Here is a 20,317-nt window from a genome sequence, read left to right as displayed (position 1 = left end):
CAGCCCTTCGCCGGTGCAGGCGATTCAGTATTTAAATGAGGTGATGCGGGAAAAACGGGGAAAAGGAGGCGCTAGGGACACTAGCGCGTCCCTAGCGCCTCCTTTTTGTCAGGAGCGGCGGCTGTCAGCGGGTTTGACAACCAACGCTCAATTTTGCCGGCGTCGGTTCTCGAGCCCGCTGACAGCCACGGGCTCGGAAACCGGACGCCGGCAAAATTGAGCGTCCGGTTTTCGGCCCGACAGCCGCGGGCTGAATTCAAATTTTTTTATTTTTTTTTTTTACTTTTGGGGACCTCCGACTTAATATCGCCATGATATTAAGTCGGAGGGTGCACAGAAAAGCAGTTTTTACTGCTTTTCTGTGCACTTTCCTGGCGCTGGAAGAAATTAGCGCCGACCTTTCTTAGAGTAAAATGTGCGGCTTGGCTGCACATTTTACTTACTGGATCCCGCGCGCATACCTAATAGGGCCATCAACAAGCATTTGCATGTTGAGGGCGCATGTTTTCCTCCCCTTACTGAATAAGGGGTAAGGGAAAACATGCGTCCAGAGCAGGCTGACAGTGCGCTCCGACCTGTAAGTGAACTTAATAGCAGGTAATGGACTTCTCCTCCAAGAACTTATCCAATCCTTTTTTAAACACAGCTATACTAAATGCACTAACCACATCCTCTGGCAACAAATTCCAGAGCTTTATTGGGTGTTGAGTGAGAAAGAACATAAGAAATTTGCCATGCTGGGTCAGACTAAGGGTCCATCAAGCCCAGCATCCTGTTTCCAACAGTGGCCAAAACCAGGCCACAAGAACCTGGCAAGTACCCAAACACTAAGAAGAACCCATGCTACTGATGCAATTAATAGCAGTGGCTATTCCCTAAGTAAACTTGATTAATAGCCGTTAATGGACTAAACCTTTTTTGAACCCAGCTACACCAACTGCACTGACCACATCCTCTAGCAACAAATTCCAGAGCTTTATTGTGCGTTGAGTGAAAAAGAACTTTCTACGATTAGTTTTAAATGTGCCCCATGCTAACTTCATGGAGTGCCCCCTAGTCCTTCTATTATTCGAAAGTGTAAATAACCGATTCACATCTACCCGTTCTAGACCTCTCATGATCTTAAAGACCTCTATCATATCCCCCCTCAGTCTTCTCTTCCCCAAGCTGAAAAGTCCTAACCTCTTCAGCCTTTCCTCATAGGGGAGCTGTTCCATTCCCCTTATCATTTTGGTTGCCCTTCTCTGTACCTTCTCCATCGCAATTATATCTTTTTTGAGATGCGGCGACCAGAATTGTATACAGTATTCAAGGTACGGTCTTACCGTGGAGCGATACAGAGGCATTATGACATTTTCCGTTTTATTCACCATTCCCTTTCTAATAATTCCCAACATTCTGTTTGCTTTTTTGACTGCTGCAGCACACTGAGCCGACGATTTCAATGTGTTATCCACTATGGCGCCTAGATCTCTTTCTTGGATAGTAGCACCTAATATGGAACCCAACATTGTGTAATTATAGCATGCGTTATTTTTCTCTATATGCATCACCTTGCACTTATCCACATTAAATTTCATCTACCATTTGGATGCCCAATTTTCCAGTCTCACAAAGTCTTCCTGCAATTTATCACAATCTGCTTGTGATTTAACTACTCTGAACAATTTTGTGTCATCTGCAAATTTGATTATCTCACTCGTCGTATTTCTTTCCAGATCATTTATAAATATATTGAAAAGTAAGGGTCCCAATACAGATCCCTGAGGCACTCCACTGTCCACTCCCTTCCACTGAGAAAATTGTCCATTTAATCCTACTCTCTGTTTCCTGTCTTTTAGCCAGTTTGCAATCCACGAAAGGACATCACCACCTATCCCATGACTTTTTACTTTTTCTAGAAGCCTCTCATGAGGAACTTTGTCAAACGCCTTCTGAAAATCCAAGTATACTATATCTACCGGTTCACCTTTATCCACATGTTTATTAACTCCTTCAAAAAAGTGAAGCAGATTTGTGAGGCAAGACTTGTCCTGGGTAAAGCCATGCTGACTTTGTTCCATTAAACCATGTCTTTCTATATGTTCTGTGATTTTGATGTTTATAACACTTTCCACTATTTTTCCTGGCACTGAAGTCAGGCTAACCGGTCTGTAGTTTCCCGGATCGCCCCTGGAGCCTTTTTAAATATTGGGGTTACATTTGCTATCCTCCAGTCTTCAGGTACAATGAATGATTTTAATGATAGGTTACAAATTTTTACTAATAGGCCTTAAATTTCATTTTTTAGTTCCTTCAGAACCCTGGGGTGTATACCATCCGGTCCAGGTGATTTACTACTCTTCAGTTTGTCAATCAGGCCTACCACATCTTCTAGGTTCACCGTGATTACTCCCTTACAAAGTCTTTCTCCTATATCTTCCCAATGTTAAGGCACTATATATATATATATATGTATGTATATATATATATATATATATATACATACATATATAAATATATATATATATATATATATATATACATATATATACATATACATATATACATACATATATATATATACATATATACATATATATGTATATATATATATATATATGTGTATGTATATATATATATATATATAAATATATATGTATGTATATATATATATATATATATATAAAAATTGCATTCTTGTTGTACTACTAGCAGACTGTACCTTTAACTTTCCCCCCTGAAAAGTTGTGGTTTCTCCTAAAATGTTAACATGTAAGTTTCCTTTTTCCCTTTTTTCATTAATCTCGGTTGAACTGTCTCTTTCACTATAAACCGATGTCATGTGCAAACGAATGTCGGTATATAAAAGAATTAAACAAATAAATATATAAATAGGGTCCCAGACCCCATTCTCATACCCCCCTGCAAAAGCAAAAAATAAAATTAGGGTCCAGGCCGTCACCCCCACACCTCCCAAACCTTTAATTGCAGTAGAGGCTCCCACATCGAGGCCAGGGTGCACCCTAGCACCCCATCCAGTCAGTGCAATTCTTCAAAATGGCGCCAACATGATCTTGTCGCAGCCGTGTAACTGGGCTAAGGGCTGCGCATCAGAACTTTTTTCTGCTTTCAGGAGGGAAAGGGAAGGGGGAGCCCGGAACCCTATTTGTGACTTGGGGGTGGGGTGAGTATGGGAAGGGAGGCCCAGGGCTTGGGATCCGAATTTTGCTTTTTTTTTTTCCCAGGCCCCTGCCCCTGGTAGGGGGCAGGGGCCTGGGATGCTCATTTTGATATTTAGACCTTTGGGGGGGCCTGGGATGCTCATTTTGCTATTTAGATCTTTGGGGGGGGGGCCTGGGATGCTCATTTTGATATTTAGACCTTTGGGGGGGAGCAGGGATGCTCATTTTGATATTTAGACCTTTGGGGGGGCCTGGGATGCTCATTTTGCTATTTAGATCTTGGGGGGGGGGCCTGGGATGCTCATTTTGATATTTAGACCTTTGAGGGGGGGAGGGCCTGGGATGCTCATTTTGATCTTTGGGGGGGGGGCCTGGGATGCTCATTTTGATCTTTGGGGGGGGCCTGGGATGCTCATTTTGATATTTAGACCTTTGGGGGGGAGGGCCTGGGATGCTCATTTTGATCTTTGGGGGGGGCCTGGGATGCTCATTTTGATATTTAGATCTTTGGGGGGGAGGGCCTGGGATGCTCATTTTGATATTTAGATCTTTGGGGTGGCCTGGGATGCTCATTTTGATATTTAGATCTTTGGGGGGGCCTGGGATGCTCATTTTGATATTTAGATCTTTGGGGGGGGCCTGGAATGCTCATTTTGATATTTAGATCTTTGGGGGGGCCTGGGATGCTCATTTTGATATTTAGATCTTTGGGGGGGGGGGCCTGGGATGCTCATTTTGCTATTTAGATCTTTGGGGGGGGGCCTGGTGCTCATTTTGATATTTAGACCTTTGAGGGGGGGAGGGCCTAGGATGCTCATTTTGATCTTTGGGGGGGGGGGCCTGGGATGCTCATTTTGATCTTTGGGGGGGGCCTGGGATGCTCATTTTGATATTTAGACCTTTGTGGGGGAGGGCCTGGGATGCTCATTTTGATATTTAGATCTTGGGGGGGGAGGGCCTGGGATGCTCATTTTGATATTTAGATCTTGGGGGGGGGCCTGGGATGCTCATTTTGATATTTAGATCTTGGGGGGGGGCCTGGAATGCTCATTTTGATATTTAGATCTTTGGGGGAGGGGGGGGGCTGGGATCCTCATTTTAATATTTAGGCTTTTCGGTGGGTTGGGGACCGGGTTTTTTTTTTTCTGTGCAGCTCATTTTTAATATTTTTTTTTATTTTGGGGTAATTGGAGTCACCTTGAGTGTCAGCCCCAAGTTGAGATGGGGGTTAGCCCTGACCCCCGCTTAACTTCCCAATGTGGCCACGTGACTTACCAGATCTCCAAAATGAAAAAGTAAGTGTAACATCAGAGCCTTGGGATCTGCGTTAGGGTCCCGGCGCGCTACACTACATTTATCAAAAGCTGAACAGGTGTTGTTATTTTATAACGGCTGAGCACTTTCTCAGTTGGCCACAACAAAATGTTTGCATCAAACTGCCTAGTAATGACCTTCTTCGTATGCATTTGCATTATTCATGCATGCAAATCACATGCAAAGAAAGTCTTTGCAATAGGGATGGGACCCTGCAAATATCATGTTTATCATGCGATATACACTGTTTGACACACGTTAGAGCATTCCTACGGCTCGATGCAGCTCCCATTCAGGGCACGGTCAACAAAGCTGTTTCCCCATAGGCACAGAATGGGAAAACAGCCCTAGTAAATCATGCCCTTAAATTGTAAGCCCAATGGGGCAGGGACCTACCAACTGTACCTGAACGTGTAGCTTGACGTGAGCAAGGGTTTGGAAAGGTGAACCTAAATCTGACAGCACCAGCTCCCACCTTCACTGCAATATCATTATTTTTATACAGCGCGTGCTATGGAAATGACTCCCCAGGCTCATCACGGTCGCTGAGATGTGAGGGAAACCAACTCAAGGAATGTCACAGACAGAGGACGAGAGAGCGGGGAGCTAGGGGAAGGGACAAGGGTAGAGGGGGTGCTACGAGCCAGATGAGAACAGAAGCCAGGGGAGGGGAGAAACGAGTCTATATCTGACCTGGGAAGAAAGAGACAGAGTCGGTCACACATAGGGAGAGGCAGCGGCCGATCCAGATTGGGGGGGGGGGGGGGAGTGATTGTCCACCAGCAGTGACTTTGGTGAAGGATGCAATGTTTGGGGAGTGGAAGGAGCTCTCTGTGAGGGAGGCAAACATTGAGAGGTGAGAAATAGGCCACGTTACCGTCCAAGCTCAGGAGAATATTACTCAGAGAGACCTCCCTGGGAAGTAGCAGCCCCTGCACAGGGACTGTGACTCTTCACAGCACATGTACTTCTGGCTCATGCAGGGAAGGTCGCAGCCTACACACATCTGGGACGCAAAGGGTGCAAAGGCAGCAGAAATATCATGGCCTACACACATCTGGGACGCAAAGGGTGCAAAGGCAGCAGAAATATCATGGCCTACACACATCTGGGACGCAAAGGGTGCAAAGGCAGCAGAAATATCATGGCCTACACACATCTGGGACGCAAAGGGTGCAAAGGCAGCCGAAATATCATGGCCTACGCACATTGGGCTCATTCAGGATGATGCGGATCAGGGAAATGGGCAGGATTTTTCGATGTCCTGAATGGCTGCAGACAGACACGCAAGACAGGAGAATGCTAAGCGAATGTGGCGTGTTCTGGCCTAGGTGAGAGTAATACACAGAGCTGGAAATAGGAGGCAGAGGTGGAGCCACAGTAGGGTGTCCGTTGACACAGGGGGCAGCGGTGGAGGAGTAAGCCCCGTGCTGAGCATGACTGGAGAAGCTAAGACGTCCTTATCCGCCCACAATGACTGTTATTGCTGGTTGTTTTATAGTAATGTTGTATGTGTATTCTGTAATCCGCTTAGCATGGCATCGCCACTATAGGCGGAGTAAAAGTGTTTTAAATAAATACTCTTCCCTCAGCAATGCAAGCAAATAATACTCATGTAAGCCCCTTCTCAGGGCACATACAATAAGAGAGTCTCTGATGCTTCCAAGTTCAATTTTCCTTGTTACATGTAACTGCTATTTCCGCACTATTGTTCAAGTTTAAGTTTATTTTGCACTCCTGTTTCATGTGAACCAGCATGATGGGACTATTGTCTTGAATGTTGGTATATAAAAAACTTAAATAAATAAAATAAAAAAAATGCTGGGTTTTTATGATCCTGGCACCAACCTCTGAGAGTTCAAAATTCACAAAATGGTTGGGTATAGTAGCGAGGGCTATATCCTCTCATGCTGGACAGGGAAAGTAACAAAATCCTCTCTTTCCCCTCTGTGACCCCTATAGCAAAACCTTCAATCCTCAGTCCTTTCAGTGTCAGACTCACCCCTCGAACCCACAACCCTGCGATCTGGATCACTCACTGTAATATGTTGGAAAATTATAAACTTCTATTTTTCTGGAGCTACCAGCAGTCAATTCACAATAATAACAATCACTAAAAGGATGACTCAAAGGCTTTCACAGCAGAGACAAGCAAAACAAGCACCCTTCTAAATTTCCTCTTCCTTTAGAAGAGCATCAGGATCTTAATCTGATTCTCAAAGATACGACGTGTTTGAGACAGTGATCAAGCAACTCTGACCCGTACTCCTCTTAACAATACATCTCAGCAAAATCCTTAGAAACTCCCACAGGGTAGTGGTGGTCCATAGGCCCTCTAGGTACCACTGGGCACTGCCTAGGAGCCTGGAGATAGATTAATACTCGAGTTTCCATGCTGGCATGGACTTGCTGGGCTGGGCAAACCAGGAATCCCTGCTCAGATCTCACCGCAGAGGAAAGCCCGCGCCGCTTATTCTGGCCAAGGCACAATCCCCTCAGATGTCCACTGTCAACCTTTCACTTAAAGACACCGCTAAGAACTACGCCATAATCTCGATTAACAGCAAAATCATGCGATGCCCAGAAATAGAGGTTCAGGGACGAAATTTGAACAGAGGTAAAAATGGAGACATTTTTAGTGTCGTAGGAGCAGATTTAGGGCTGGGTCACACTCAGAGAAGAGCACACACTCAGGGGCTGGGTCACACTCAGAGAAGAGCACACACTCAGGGGCTGGGTCACACTCGGAGAAGAGCACACACTCAGGGGCTGGGTCACACTCAGAGAAGAGCACACACTCAGGGGCTGGGCCACAATCAGCCCATGTCATGTACCGCACAGCTAGGGTCCTTCATTTTCCGTTTAAACCGATCTTCACCCATAAATTCATGGGTTTTTCCAAAAGCGACAATTGGTTTGAACCTATTTTCACCCTAATTTTAGGGTAATTAAAGAGCCCAGAGCTGCAGAGGCAGCGACTCAAGGCCTCCCGCCACTGCGCACCTGCGGCGTTTCGAGCCCCTCCTGCCACCCTCCAGTGCCCGCCGATGTGCTGTTTCAAATCCTGCCTCCCACGCCCACCAAGCAGCCAAAGCCCCTGCCGCTAGGGGCTGCCAATGCCCAGCAGAAGCACCTCCCGGCAGGCTCCCTGGCCCCCGGGAAAAAGACGTGCACAGCGCGGGAGCCTCAGTGAGCTGCAGACCAAGGAGAGACCTGGAGCCACCCCCAGGAAGGGTGAATGCGCTGCCGCAATGGGGGGCGGGGGAGGGGAGGAGGGGCATGCTTGTCAGCACATGGGGGGGGGGGGGCGGAGATGCTGGTGAGTGGGCTAATAGGAGAATCTGCTTAATATTCTTTTATTGTCCCGCCTTCTGTCCACCAAAATACTGACCCCCAAAAAACAGCTTTTCCACTGATTTTCTCCTGTTTTCCACTTCTCATAATAAACCCAGATAGATTCCCAGGAAAAATACATAAATAAATAAAAACCCAAAAATGAAGGTCCCTTCACGCAGCACTGGTTCCCTGGACTCCTGCCGGTCCGTAAGGCCATCACAGGCCGTCTTCAGGAAACAATACACACAGACCCTGCACAAGGTCCTCCCTTGCACAGAGCAGAAGATCGATGGCAGTGGCAGCGGCTACTGTGGACAGCAGTGATGAGAGCAGCCAGGAAATCACTGGTGCAACAGCAGCGATAAGATGAGGGAGGAGAAGGAAGAAGAATCTAGTGGAGATGGGCTGGGAGGAAAAGAGAAAGCCTAGGATGGGTGGTAGAGGAGGAAGTCATGGAGGAGAGAGCTAGCCTGATGGCAATGGGCTTAGAGTGGGATGGGAGAGGGAGAGTGGTGGGGATGAGCTTGGAGGGAGAGAGGAGGAGTGATAGGGTGGGCTTAAGGGGATCCCAAATCTTTTGGAGGTAGATAACAGATCCATACACCTAGAATATTTGGGAGCGCCTGCTCTACATGCAACACACAAGAGTGTGCAGTAATTCAGTGCTGTCCTTCCCATACAGTGCAAAAGCTACAGCAGCAGGTGAATTAATCCAGTGACACCTGTAACAGGTGTTCTCCTAGGACAGCAGGATGTTAGTCCTCACATGGGTGAATCCCTCGCTACAGACTGGACCCGAAAAATAATGGGACCAACAAGCACCAAACCAGGTGCCAATGGGCACAACAACCAAGGTGGTGGTAGTAACAGCAGGGACAGTCTGAACCCAAACCAGGAGCCTTAGGCAGCGTTCACAGCTGGAAGAGATTCCTGAGGACAGACTGGCCGAAACGGCTGTCCTAGCGGCCGTCCCTGTCCAGTGGCCCCTAGTTGCAGTCCCACCCGGGCATAGCAGGAGATGCAGTCTGCTAGTCAGGTGGAAAGAGTCTGCTTAGCCACAGCCACCCCTAGCCTGTTGGACAAATAGCTGGGTGGACCGCCTATAGCCTGCCAATCCGGTCCAGGATGAAGGCCAAGGCCCTCTTACAATCGAGTGTGTGCAGTGCCCTTTCCCCTTAGTTGGAATTAGGCCTAGGGAAGAAAGTGGGCAGGACAATGGATTGGTTAAGATGGAAATCAGTTACCACCTTCATTAGGAACTTGGGGTGGGTGTGCAGCCCCACCCTGTCATGGAAAAGCCTTGTGTAAGATGGATAAGTCACCAAGGCATGGAGTTCATGGACTTTGTGCGCCAACGTGATTGCTACCAAGAATATGATTTTCCAGGTCAACTACTTGAGAGTAGAGGAATTCAGCAGCTCAAACGGTGGTTTCATCAGTCGAGCCAATACCACGTTAAGGTCCCAGGACACCGCTGGAGACACCGTAGGGGAGGCTGCAGTTGAAGCAACCCACGCATGAACTGCCCTACTATCAGCTGCACTGAGATGGGCAAACCATCCACCCCACGGTGGTAAGCACCTATGGTACTCAGATGCACTAGAACTGAGTTGGTCTTGTCCAGCCTCAGAGAGCTGCAGCAGATAAGTCAGAAGGTCCTGGGTTGGGCAGGAGAAAGGGTTGAGGCCCTTCTGTTCACACCAGACAATAAACCTCCTCATTTCAATGCATAAAACTTCCTCATGGAAGGCTTTCTGGAAGCCACAAGGATTTGAGATGCCTCCTCTGGGAGGTCCAGAGGCTGCAAGATCAACCATTCAACATCCAGGCCATGAGGGACAGGGCCCAGAGGTTGGGGTGGCACAGCCTGCCCTGATCCTGTGTAAGGAGGTCTGGGTCAGTCCCAAGATGGATTGGACCCTGTCTGGAGAGACTCCACAAGAGCAGGAACTAAATCTGTCTCGGTCAATAGGGGGCTATGAGGATCATAGTCCCCCGGTCCTGGCAAAGCTTCAGGAGGTTCTTTGATACCAGAGGATACGCGTACAGAAGGCCTATCCCCTAGTGAAAGGCAAAGGCGTTCGTGGCTGGCTTGCCATCTGACCTGGACAGGGAACAGTACTGAGGGACCTTCCTGTTGCAGGGAGAGGCAAATAGATCCACATCCGGGGTTCCCCAGAGATGGAAGATCCAATCTGCCACCTCCTGCTTCAGAGACCACTCATGGCGCTGGAAGATGCAACTCAGTCTGTCCGCCAGGGTGTTCTCTTCCTCCGGCCAAGTACACAGACTGGAGCAACATTCTCTGAGACAGCACCCAGGTCCAGATCTGTAACGCCTCCTGACAGAGGAGGAAGGACCTGGTGCCTCCCCCCCCTCCCCGCTTATTGATATACCACATGATTACTTGGTTGTCTGTCCGAATGAGGACCATTTCGTTGGATAGCCGATCTCGGAAGGCCTAAAGTGCATACCGGATCTCTCGCAGCTCCAAGAAGTTTATCTGACACCAAGATTTTTGAGCAGTCCAGAAACCTTGGGTGTGGAGGCTTCTATGTGGGCTCCCCACCCCAGGTGAGACGCATCTGTAGTAAGCACAATCTGGGTCGGAGGAGCCTGAAATGGTATACCCCACTCCAGAGTGGATGGGGATCTCCACCAAGACAGGGAAGCCCTGAGAGAAGGGGGAATCCGGATGTAGACCTGAAAGTCTTGGGCAGCCTGCTGCCACTGAGAGCGCGGGGACCACTGGGCTCAGTGCATATACAGATGGGTGAAAGGGGTGACATGGACGGTCACAGCCATGTGCCCAGAAGCTGCAACATATGCACTGCATACACCAGTTGGCTTTGTTGGACCTCCTCTGCTAGAGACCGCAGTTCCCTCACACAGTCGTAGGGCAAAAAGGCCTTTGCCCCTATGAAATCCAGCCATGGCGACAGTTGGAGATGGGAATTTGGGTAATTGATTAAAAACCCCCAAGTATTCCAATACCTGAATAGGCCCGCATAGCAACTGCAATGCTCCTGTCTGAGTGCCGCTGTTGACCAGCAAGTTGTCCAGGTATGGAAAGACCTGGATCCCTACCTGACATAGGTAGGCACCCACCATGGCCAAGCACTTTGTGAAGACTCTTGGCGCAAAAGCCAAGCGGGAGTATGAGGTACTGAAAATGCTGGTGGCCCACCACAAAGCGAAGATACTTCCTGTGACTGGGAAAGATCTCAATGTGGGTGTAAGCGTCTTTCAGGTCGAGAGAGCACAGCCAGTCTCCTCTTTGCAAGAGGGGAATCAAGGTGCCCAAGGATACCAGCTTGAACGTTTCTCTTTTGAGAAATTTGTTCAAGGCTCACAGATCAAAGATGGGATAGAGACCTCCTGTTTTCTTTGGAATCAAAAAACAATGGGAGTAAAACCCCCCATCTCTGCTGCTCCTGAGGAACGGGGTCTACCCCCTGGCCGCTAGAAGGGCAGAGAGTTCTGCTAGGGGCAAATCTGGGTGCAAGATGGGACCCAAAAGGGGGCATGGAAAGAATCCGGCAGAACAGCCATGAGATTCATTCTGTAGTCGTGCCAGATGGACAGGACCCATTGATCTGAAGTCATGGTTGGCCACAGGTCCACAAAGACGCGGAGCCAGTCTCCAACCAGCAGGTCCTCCAGAACTGGCCGAGACCATTGGCTTATGCTGCCTCACAGCCAGTCAAAACCCTATAGCAGGGTGCTGGCTGGGACCTTGGACTCTGTAGCTGCTGAGATCTGCCCCTAGCACTTGTGTGCTTGGTCGAGACCAAGGGGCAGCACGGTAGTAATTCCTCTGCCTTTAGAAGGACCTCCTTGGTGCAGGCTGGGAAGACCTCTTGGAAGTTGATATACAGACTTTCTTGATACAAATCAAATCAACTCGGTTGATTTGCAGTGATAGGGATACTGATCCCCTATAGCTGACATCTCTACAGTATCTGCAGTGTTAAAAGGAACACCCGATCCCTATAGCATCCATCTCTGTGTTATCTGCAGCTACCCCTATAGCGCCGGACATCTCTAGAGTATGTACATTGAAAGAAGGGATACTGACCCCTATAGCAGACATCTCTACAGTATCTGCAGTGTTAAAAGGAACACCCGATCCCTATAGCATCCATCTCTGTGTTATCTGCAGCTACCCCTATAGCGCCAGACATCTCTAGAGTATGTACATTGAAAGAAGGGATACTGACCCCTATAGCAGACATCTCTACAGTATGTGCAGTAATAAAAGGAACACCCATAGCCTATAGCAGACAACTCTACAGTATCTGTAGTGATAAAAGGAATACCCAAACCCTATAGCAGACATTTCAACAATATGTGCAGTAATAAAAGGAACACCCAATCCCTATAGAAGACATCTCTGGAGTATGTGCAGTAATAAAAGAAACACCCGACCCCTATGGAAGACATCTCTAGAGTATATGCAGTGATAGAGGGGTTACTGACCCCCTATAGCAGACATCTCTACAATATACAGTGATAAAGGTACACCCAACATCTCTATGTTCTGTGCAGTGATAGAAGGGACCCTGATCCCCTATAGCAGACAGACATCTCTACAGTATATGCAGTGATAGAAGGAACATCAACCCCTAGAGAAGACATCTCTATATTATGTGCAGAGATAGAAGGGATGCTGACCCCTAACCAATTATTAAAACATATCCATCATCCACTATTGTGGGGTTGGAGTATATGTAGCCCATCTAAGGCACCATATGAGGTTTTCCCCAGATGCTTTGCAACAATCCTGGTTCACTTTTGTGCTAGACAATTTCACATTTCTTGACTCCTATAGCTGACATCTCTACAGTAGGTGCCAAACCTCTATAGCAGACATCTCTAGAGTATGTGCAATAATAATAGAGATACTGACCCCTATCATAGACATCTCTAGATTATGTGCAGTGATAAAAGGAACACCCAACCCCTATAGCAGACATCTCTATGGTATGTCCTATGACAGAAGGACACCTACTCCCTATAGCAGACATCTCTATGGTATGTCCTATGACAGAAGGACACCTACTCCCTATAGCAGACATCTCTATGGTATGTCCTATGACAGAAGAACACCTACTCCCTATAGCAGACATCTCTATGGTATGCCCTATGACAGAAGGACACCTACTCCCTATAGCAGACATCTCTATGGTATGTCCTATGACAGAAGGACACCTACTCCCTATAGCAGACATCTCTATGGTATGTCCTATGACAGAAGGACACCTACTCCCTGTAGCAGACATCTCTATGGTATGCCCTATGACAGAAGGACACCTACTCCCTGTAGCAGACATCTCTATGGTATGTCCTATGACAGAAGGACACCTACTCCCTATAGCAGACATCTCTATGGTATGTCCTATGACAGAAGGACACCTACTCCCTGTAGCAGACATCTCTATGGTATGTCCTATGACAGAAGGACACCTACTCCCTATAGCAGACATCTCTATGGTATGTCCTATGACAGAAGGACACCTACTCCCTATAGCAGACATCTCTATGGTATGTCCTATGACAGAAGGACACCTACTCCCTATAGCAGACATCTCTATGGTATGACCTATGACAGAAGAACACCTACTCCCTATAGCAGACATCTCTATGGTATGTCCTATGACAGAAGGACACCTACTCCCTATAGCAGACATCTCTATGGTATGTCCTATGACAGAAGGACACCTACTCCCTATAGCAGACATCTCTATGGTATGACCTATGACAGAAGGACACCTACTCCCTGTAGCAGACATCTCTATGGTATGTCCTATGACAGAAGGACACCTACTCCCTGTAGCAGACATCTCTATGTTCGGTGAAGTGGTAGCAGGGCTTCTATTCCTGTTTTTAATATTGTTTTCCCTGGAAATTCCTCTTTTTGCAGCTCACCTCTCCTAGAAATTATTTGAAAAGATGAAGAAAACGTCTTTTACCGCTGTTACCTGCAGCTCCCTCGTGTCTTCCTCGGTTGCAGATGCATGATACGAGAGCACCTAGAAGGAAAGAAGCAATAGAAAGCTGTGTTCTAGCATCAAAGCTTCAGTTTAAGTTCCCCATGCCCCACCTCCAAGCCCTGCAACAATCTGTACAGACTCCAAGACCCGGGAGACTGTCCTTCTAAGCCTCTCTGTACTGGTTAACCCAGTCTTCTCTGTATCGCTGCTGTTAGGGCTGTAACCACCGAGTCCAGTCTGGGGCCTTGAAACCTGGAGTCACTACTCAGATAGTAGCAAAGAGAATATGAATCACAGTGCATTTAACGTTTAACATTTCAGAATATATATGCAGCCACCTCTGGAGTGAATGGCATCATAGCTCATCAATGGCATCCAAACTGCATAAGTTTCAATAACTGGCAAGTGAATTAATCCTATGAATAAAAATGTTCTAGTCAGCAGGTTAGTCATGTGTCCCTAGCATAGGCATTACTTGAGGTAACAGTGTGGACATTAAATGATCAGTGAGACCCATCATGGTCAAAGTCACTAAGAGATGCTCACCACTGAGCCTCAAGGTCTTGCTCAACTTAGCACCTAAAGAAATCATAAATTATGCATTTATTCGTGGCTACCAGAGACGGATTATGGAAGTATCTTTGGCCTTCTACATGACATGGTGGTCTCATTGTCAAAATCATTTCAGGTTGATTCTGAACTTTTGATTGCGGGCAGAAAGCTTGTATCAACCAACTGGAAATGTCCCTCTTCACCTTTAGTGGCAGAATGGGTGAGAGGTATGGGGAATAATGGAGGTGACTGAACGGATCTCCCAATATCTTATTAATGGAGCTTTATAATACTAGGATATTAAGTGCCAGGATGAAACCTTGTGCCATTGGGCTAGAGGGAAGAGGGGAAGGGTTTCTGGATTTAGTATTTTTCATTGCATCTTGATGTAGATCAAACAAGAAAATTTCAGAACAGATGTATTCCAGTCATTAAGAAAAGTGGAAGGAAGGCCAAAATATTGCCATTATGGTTAAAAGGTATGGTGAAAGAGGTGAAAGAGGCTATTTTAGCCAAAAGATCTTCCTTCAAAAACTGGAAGAAGGATCCATCTGAAGAAAATAGGAAAAAGCATAAACATTGGCAAGTTAAATGTAAGACATTGATAAGACAGGCAAAGAGAGAATTTGAAAAGAAGTTGGCCATAAAGGCAAAAACTCATAATAACTTTTTAAAATATATCCAAAGCAGGAAATCTGCAAGGGAGTCAGTTGAATCATTAGATTATCGAGGGGTTAAAGGAGTACGTAGGGAAGATCAGGCCATCATGGAAAGACTAAATTATTTCTTTGCTTTGTTGTTTACTGATGAGGATGTTGGCAAGGACACCCATTCTGGAGAAGGTTTTCAAGGGTAATCATTCAAATGAACTGAACCAAATCATGGTGAATCTGGAAGATGTGGTAGGCCAGACTGACAAACTGAAGAATAGCAAATCAGTAGACCAGATGGTCTACAACCCAGGGTTCTGAAAGAACTCAAAAATGAAGTTTCAGATCTATTACAAATAATTTGTAACCTATCATTGAAATCATCCATTGTACATGAAGACTGGAAGGTGGCCAATGTAACTCTGATATTTAAAAAGGGCTCCAGAAGTGGTCCGGGAAACTATAGACAAGTGAGCCTGACTTCAGTTCTGGGAAAAATTTGTAATCTATTCTAAAGAATAAAATCACAGAACATATAGAAAGACATGGTTTAATGGGACACAGCCAGCGTGGATTTACCCAAGGGAAGTCTTGCCTCACAAATCTGCTTCATTTTTTTGAAGGGATTAATAAACATGTGGATAAAGGTGAACCAGTAGATATAGTATACTTGGATTTTCAGAAGGCGTTTGATAAAGTTCCTCATAAGAGGCTTCTAGGAAATGTAAAAAGTCATGGGATAGGAGGCGATGTCCTTTCGTGGATTACAAACTGGTTAAAAGACAGGAAACAGAGAGTATGATTAAATGGTCAATTTTCTCAGTGGAAAAGGGTAAACAGTGGAGTGCCTCAGGGATCTGTACTTGGACTGGTGCTTTTCAATCATATCTATAAGGGAGCCCGGACCGACGTGCCGCAAATGCGCAGTAGAGAGCGGCTGGGACCGACGGGCTGCGCATGCGCGGATGGTCTGGGCTCCCTTCCGACGGAAGTGCTGATTTGAGGCCCATAATGCAGAGCGACCGTCCTTCCGACGTCGGGGGGGGGAGCTGGGACGGCTGGCGCATGCACAGCAGAAAGCTGAGTCTGCACATGAACGGCAAGTACAGGGAAAAAACACAAGGGAGTGACTGAGGGGAGAGGGAGGGAGACTAGAGGGGGGAGGTGAGAGGGAGAATGGGGAGGGGAGGGGAGGTGGGAGGGAGAATGAGGGGGAAGGAAATGAACCGAAAAAACAATGTTAATGTAGTCCGTTGTTACGGGCTTAACGGCTAGTATATTTATAAATGATCTGGAAAGGAATACGACGAGTGAGAATCAAATTTGCAGGTGACACAAAATTGTTCAGAGTAGTTAAATCACAAGCAGATTGTGATAAATTGCAGGAAGACCTTGTGAGACTGGAAGATTGGGCATCCAAATGGCAGATGAAATTTAATGTGGATAAGTGCAAGGTGTTGCATATAGGGAAAAATAACCCTTGCTATAATTACACGATGTTGGGTTCCATATTAGGTGCTACAACCCAAGAGAGAGATCTAGGTGTCATAGTAGATAACACATTGAAATCATCGGCTCAGTGTGCTGCGGCAGTCAAAAAAGCAAACAGAATGTTAGGAATTATTAGGAAGGGAATAGTGAATAAAACGGAAAATGTCATAATGCATCAGTAGCATGGGATCTTCTTAGTGTTTGGGTACTTGCCAGGTTCTTGTGGTCTGGATTGGCCTCTGTTGGAAACAGGATGCTGGGCTTGATGGACCCTTGGTCTGACCCAGCATGGCAATTTCTTATGTTCTTTGTACTGCTCAGTGTTTAGACTGCACCTTGAATATTGTGTGCAGATCTGGTCGTCGCATTTCAAAAAACATATAGTTGTGATGGAGAAGGTACAGAGAAGATCAACCAAAATGATAAAGGGGATGGAACGGCTCCCCTGTAAGGAAAGGCTAAAGAGGTTAGGGCTGTACAGCTTGGAGAAGAGATGGCTGAGAGGGGATATGAAAGGACTTGAATGGGTAAATGTGAATTGGTTATTTACTCTTTTGGATAATGCAATGACTATGAGGCACTCCATGAAGTTAGCAAGTAGCACAATTAAAACAATTTTGAGAAAATTATTTCACTCAACGTACAATTAAGCTCTGGAATTCATTGCCGGAGGATGTGGTTAGGGAAGTGGGTTTAAAAAAGGTTTGGATAAGTTCCCAGAGGAGAAGTCCATAAATGCTATCAATCAATAGGGAATAACCTCTGCTTGCTGCTGGCATTACGTAGTAGCATGAAATATACTCAATTTTTTGGTACTTGCCAGGTAGTTGTGATTTGGATTGGTCACAGGATACTGGGCTTGATGGACCCTCAGTCTGAGCCAGTATGGAAATTTCTTATATTCTAACTTTAACATTCCCTTTTGATTTACTTTATTTTCTATATTTTGTGATGAGTTGAGCCAGAGCGGAGTATCTGTGCTGTAACTGGGTGTTTTCCTGGATACCTAGCAGGAAGGAAACTACATTTCCCAGGTGCCCTGGTAGTCAGCCTCAGGAAGGGTTGGGGGCAGGGAAACACAAGGGCGGTTTCTTCCTAGGGAGGGGCACTCTATCTGGACATAGAGTAGCCCTCCAACGAGAAGAGGAGAGAAGGCAAGTAAGATCTAAAGCCTGAGGCTGGGGGATGGTGCCCAGGCAGACCTTTTCCAGTAAAAAGCTAACAGATCGATACTCTAAGGCCGCGGTAGAAAGAGTGCGGCAGTGCCGGGCGCACCCTCGTTCCCCGCACGCACAGTTCTCTTCACCTATCGCTCGATACTCTCTTCTAATTGCATGCAAATGCATGCCGCGTCTGCGAAGCCTTAGGCGAAGGTTAGGCCCGCGCAACCCATTTTACTGTATAGGCGCTAATACAGCGCCTATACAGTATCCTGGGTGCGCTGGTACCTGTCATTTCAAATGAAGTGGATGGTTCCCCCCCTCCCGAAGCAAGGCGCAGGGCGAAAATTAAAACGGGAATAAAGTGTAAAAAATGGGGGTAAAACCAAAGGGAGTAAAGTGTAAAAAACCATGGACGACCTCCATATTAACATTGCAGCGTAAGTTGTTTATATATATGTGTATAAATACCTGTCACTTTCCCAATCCCCCAGGCGCGCGGTCATCCAGGCGGCGGCGGGAGCCGGCGGCGAAAGCGGCCTCAGGCAGCCCCCGCCGGCAGTGAATGAATGCGCGCCTGTGCAACTTCGGCGCTCAAGGTGTGACGTCATGACGCTTGACGTCGCCTTGAGCGCTGAAATCGCACAGGCGCGCATTCATTCACTGCCGGCGGGGGCTGCCGGAGGCCGCTTTCGCCGCCGGCTCCCTCCGCCTGGATGAATGCGCGCCCACCCGCCCGCCGGCTCCCGGATAAACACGCGCCCACCCTCCCGCCGGCTCCCACCGCCGCCGCCTGGATGAATGCACGCCCACCCGCCCGCCGCCGCCTGGATGAACGGGCGCCTGGGGGATTGGGAAAGTGACAGGTATTTATACCTATATATAAACAACTTACGCTGCAATGTTAATATGGAGGTCGTCCATGGTTTTTTACACTTTACTGCCTTTGGTTTTACCCCCATTTTTACACTTTATTCCCGTTTTAATTTTCAAACACCACACTAACACCAAGTAGAGGGTAGGCGGTAAACTAACAGGTTAAGGACGCGGCAAAATAGCGGGTTACAAAGGAGATAATCTGAGCACGCGTCACAGTATCGGAGGGGAATAGCTAATTCCCTCATTATACAGCTAATTCGTTCATTTACATATCATATACATGCTGGGTGCGGAAAGGGTTATGCGTCTCTTTTAAGAAGCGCTAAGGACGCGTGAAACTGGAGACTGGATCGCTGGATCGCCTTACGCGTCCGAATTGTGCGCTCACAGAGCGTTACGGACGGGAAATCTTCAACCGCACGTCACAGTATCGAGCCGTGAGTCAGCTCTACAGATGGTTTTTAGAACTGCACAGCCCGGGGAGCTTGTGGCAGGGAGAAGAGTTGTTTTACTTAATTAAGGCAGCTGGAGGGAAAGAGGTAATGAGGACCTGGCAGCTGGCCTAAGGAGAGGTCCCTGCAGTGGGGCAGGTTTCAGTACCAGGTTAGAATGTACTGGGGGAAAAGCCTACTTTGCCCACATGTTGTGCAGGGGAACGAATGCTAGAAACTCAGAGGGAGAAGCTTGGTGGGTAATGCTTGTTAAGTTGAGTGTTTTTCCTTTCTGTGGAGTTTGGTTTAATTAATAAACTTCAGTACATAAGAAGCTTCTGCCTGGATGTAATATGTTATGTAAAAGGGCTGCCAGGGGGGTGACCCTTACTCTAGTGGAGAATGAGGGAAGTTTGGTCTCAGGGGCCTGGTTGTAAGAGGGCCTGCCCTCACAAGTGGTGCTGACCCATAGCCTCCTTGCCTTATGGTTTATCCTCTACTCCTGTCTCGGGGGAGAGACTTCAGGAAGGGATCTGCTATAAAGGACTTTGTGGAAGCCGTCCTTGATAATTAGCCCCAAACCCGAAGTCACCGCTGAGGACCTGCCACCAGGGGCACCATCAGCGCCACAATTTGTATAACAAATTATATGCAAGAAATTCTTCCAGCTAGAAATCTCGTATAAATGAAAAGAAACGAAGCAGAAAGCAGTCCTTCTAATACAATCTCCTTGTGGTAACTCGAGCGCAGCGGCTTGGGAAGAGCCAGAGGAAACAGGAGGCAGACTCTGGCTGCTCTTTAGGTGCATTTTATTTACTATTTATTTATTTTTATTTTATTTCCACCGCTTCGGGGCGCCCAATGCTAAATACTAATGGGCTGCCGCGGAAAAAAGGAGGGAAGCCTCGCGCCTGCAGGGCCTCCTGAGGTAATCGTCAGCCACTCAGGTAAGCGCATGCTCGATCTTAGAGCGTCTGACTGCCGGCACACGGTTTGTTTGTTTTTTTTATTGGGGACATTTCTCATGTTTTAGTTCCTCCACGACATTAAGTCGGAGGAAGTACAGTAAAGCAGTATTTTCCGCTTTTCTGTACATTTTTTGGGCTCCTCAAGGCTTAACGCCAGCTCCAGAACTGGCGCTCATTTTTGAGAGTAAAAATGTGTTCCTCAGGTGCGCATTTTTTTTTTTTTTTTGCATGGAAGGGGAATGAATAGCAGCCTCATCAACATGCATCTGCACGTGATGAGCGCTGTTACCCACGAGCGTGACTGAACGCGTGCTTTGGACGCGCTGACCCCCATTTTGCATCTGGGAATATGGACAAGTGTGTGTTCGGTATAGCATCG

The 20,317-nt window shown here is 47.0% G+C and overlaps 1 protein-coding gene across 1 annotated transcript in view; it reads right to left on the bottom strand.

The window, feature by feature from the left end:
* The window catches only part of PDE5A (phosphodiesterase 5A), a gene marked incomplete in the record, with an annotated part of 312,739 nt that overhangs the window by 101,647 nt on the left and 190,775 nt on the right, over positions 1-20,317 (bottom strand). The window contains 1 exon segment of the mRNA XM_029586150.1: positions 13,787-13,846. Coding sequence (XP_029442010.1) covers positions 13,787-13,846 — 60 coding nt within the window.

Source organism: Rhinatrema bivittatum, chromosome 1 (genome assembly GCF_901001135.1).
Source record: "Rhinatrema bivittatum chromosome 1, aRhiBiv1.1, whole genome shotgun sequence".
Taxonomy (NCBI): Eukaryota; Metazoa; Chordata; class Amphibia; order Gymnophiona; family Rhinatrematidae; genus Rhinatrema; species Rhinatrema bivittatum.
This window is presented reverse-complemented; position numbering and strand designations above follow the sequence as displayed.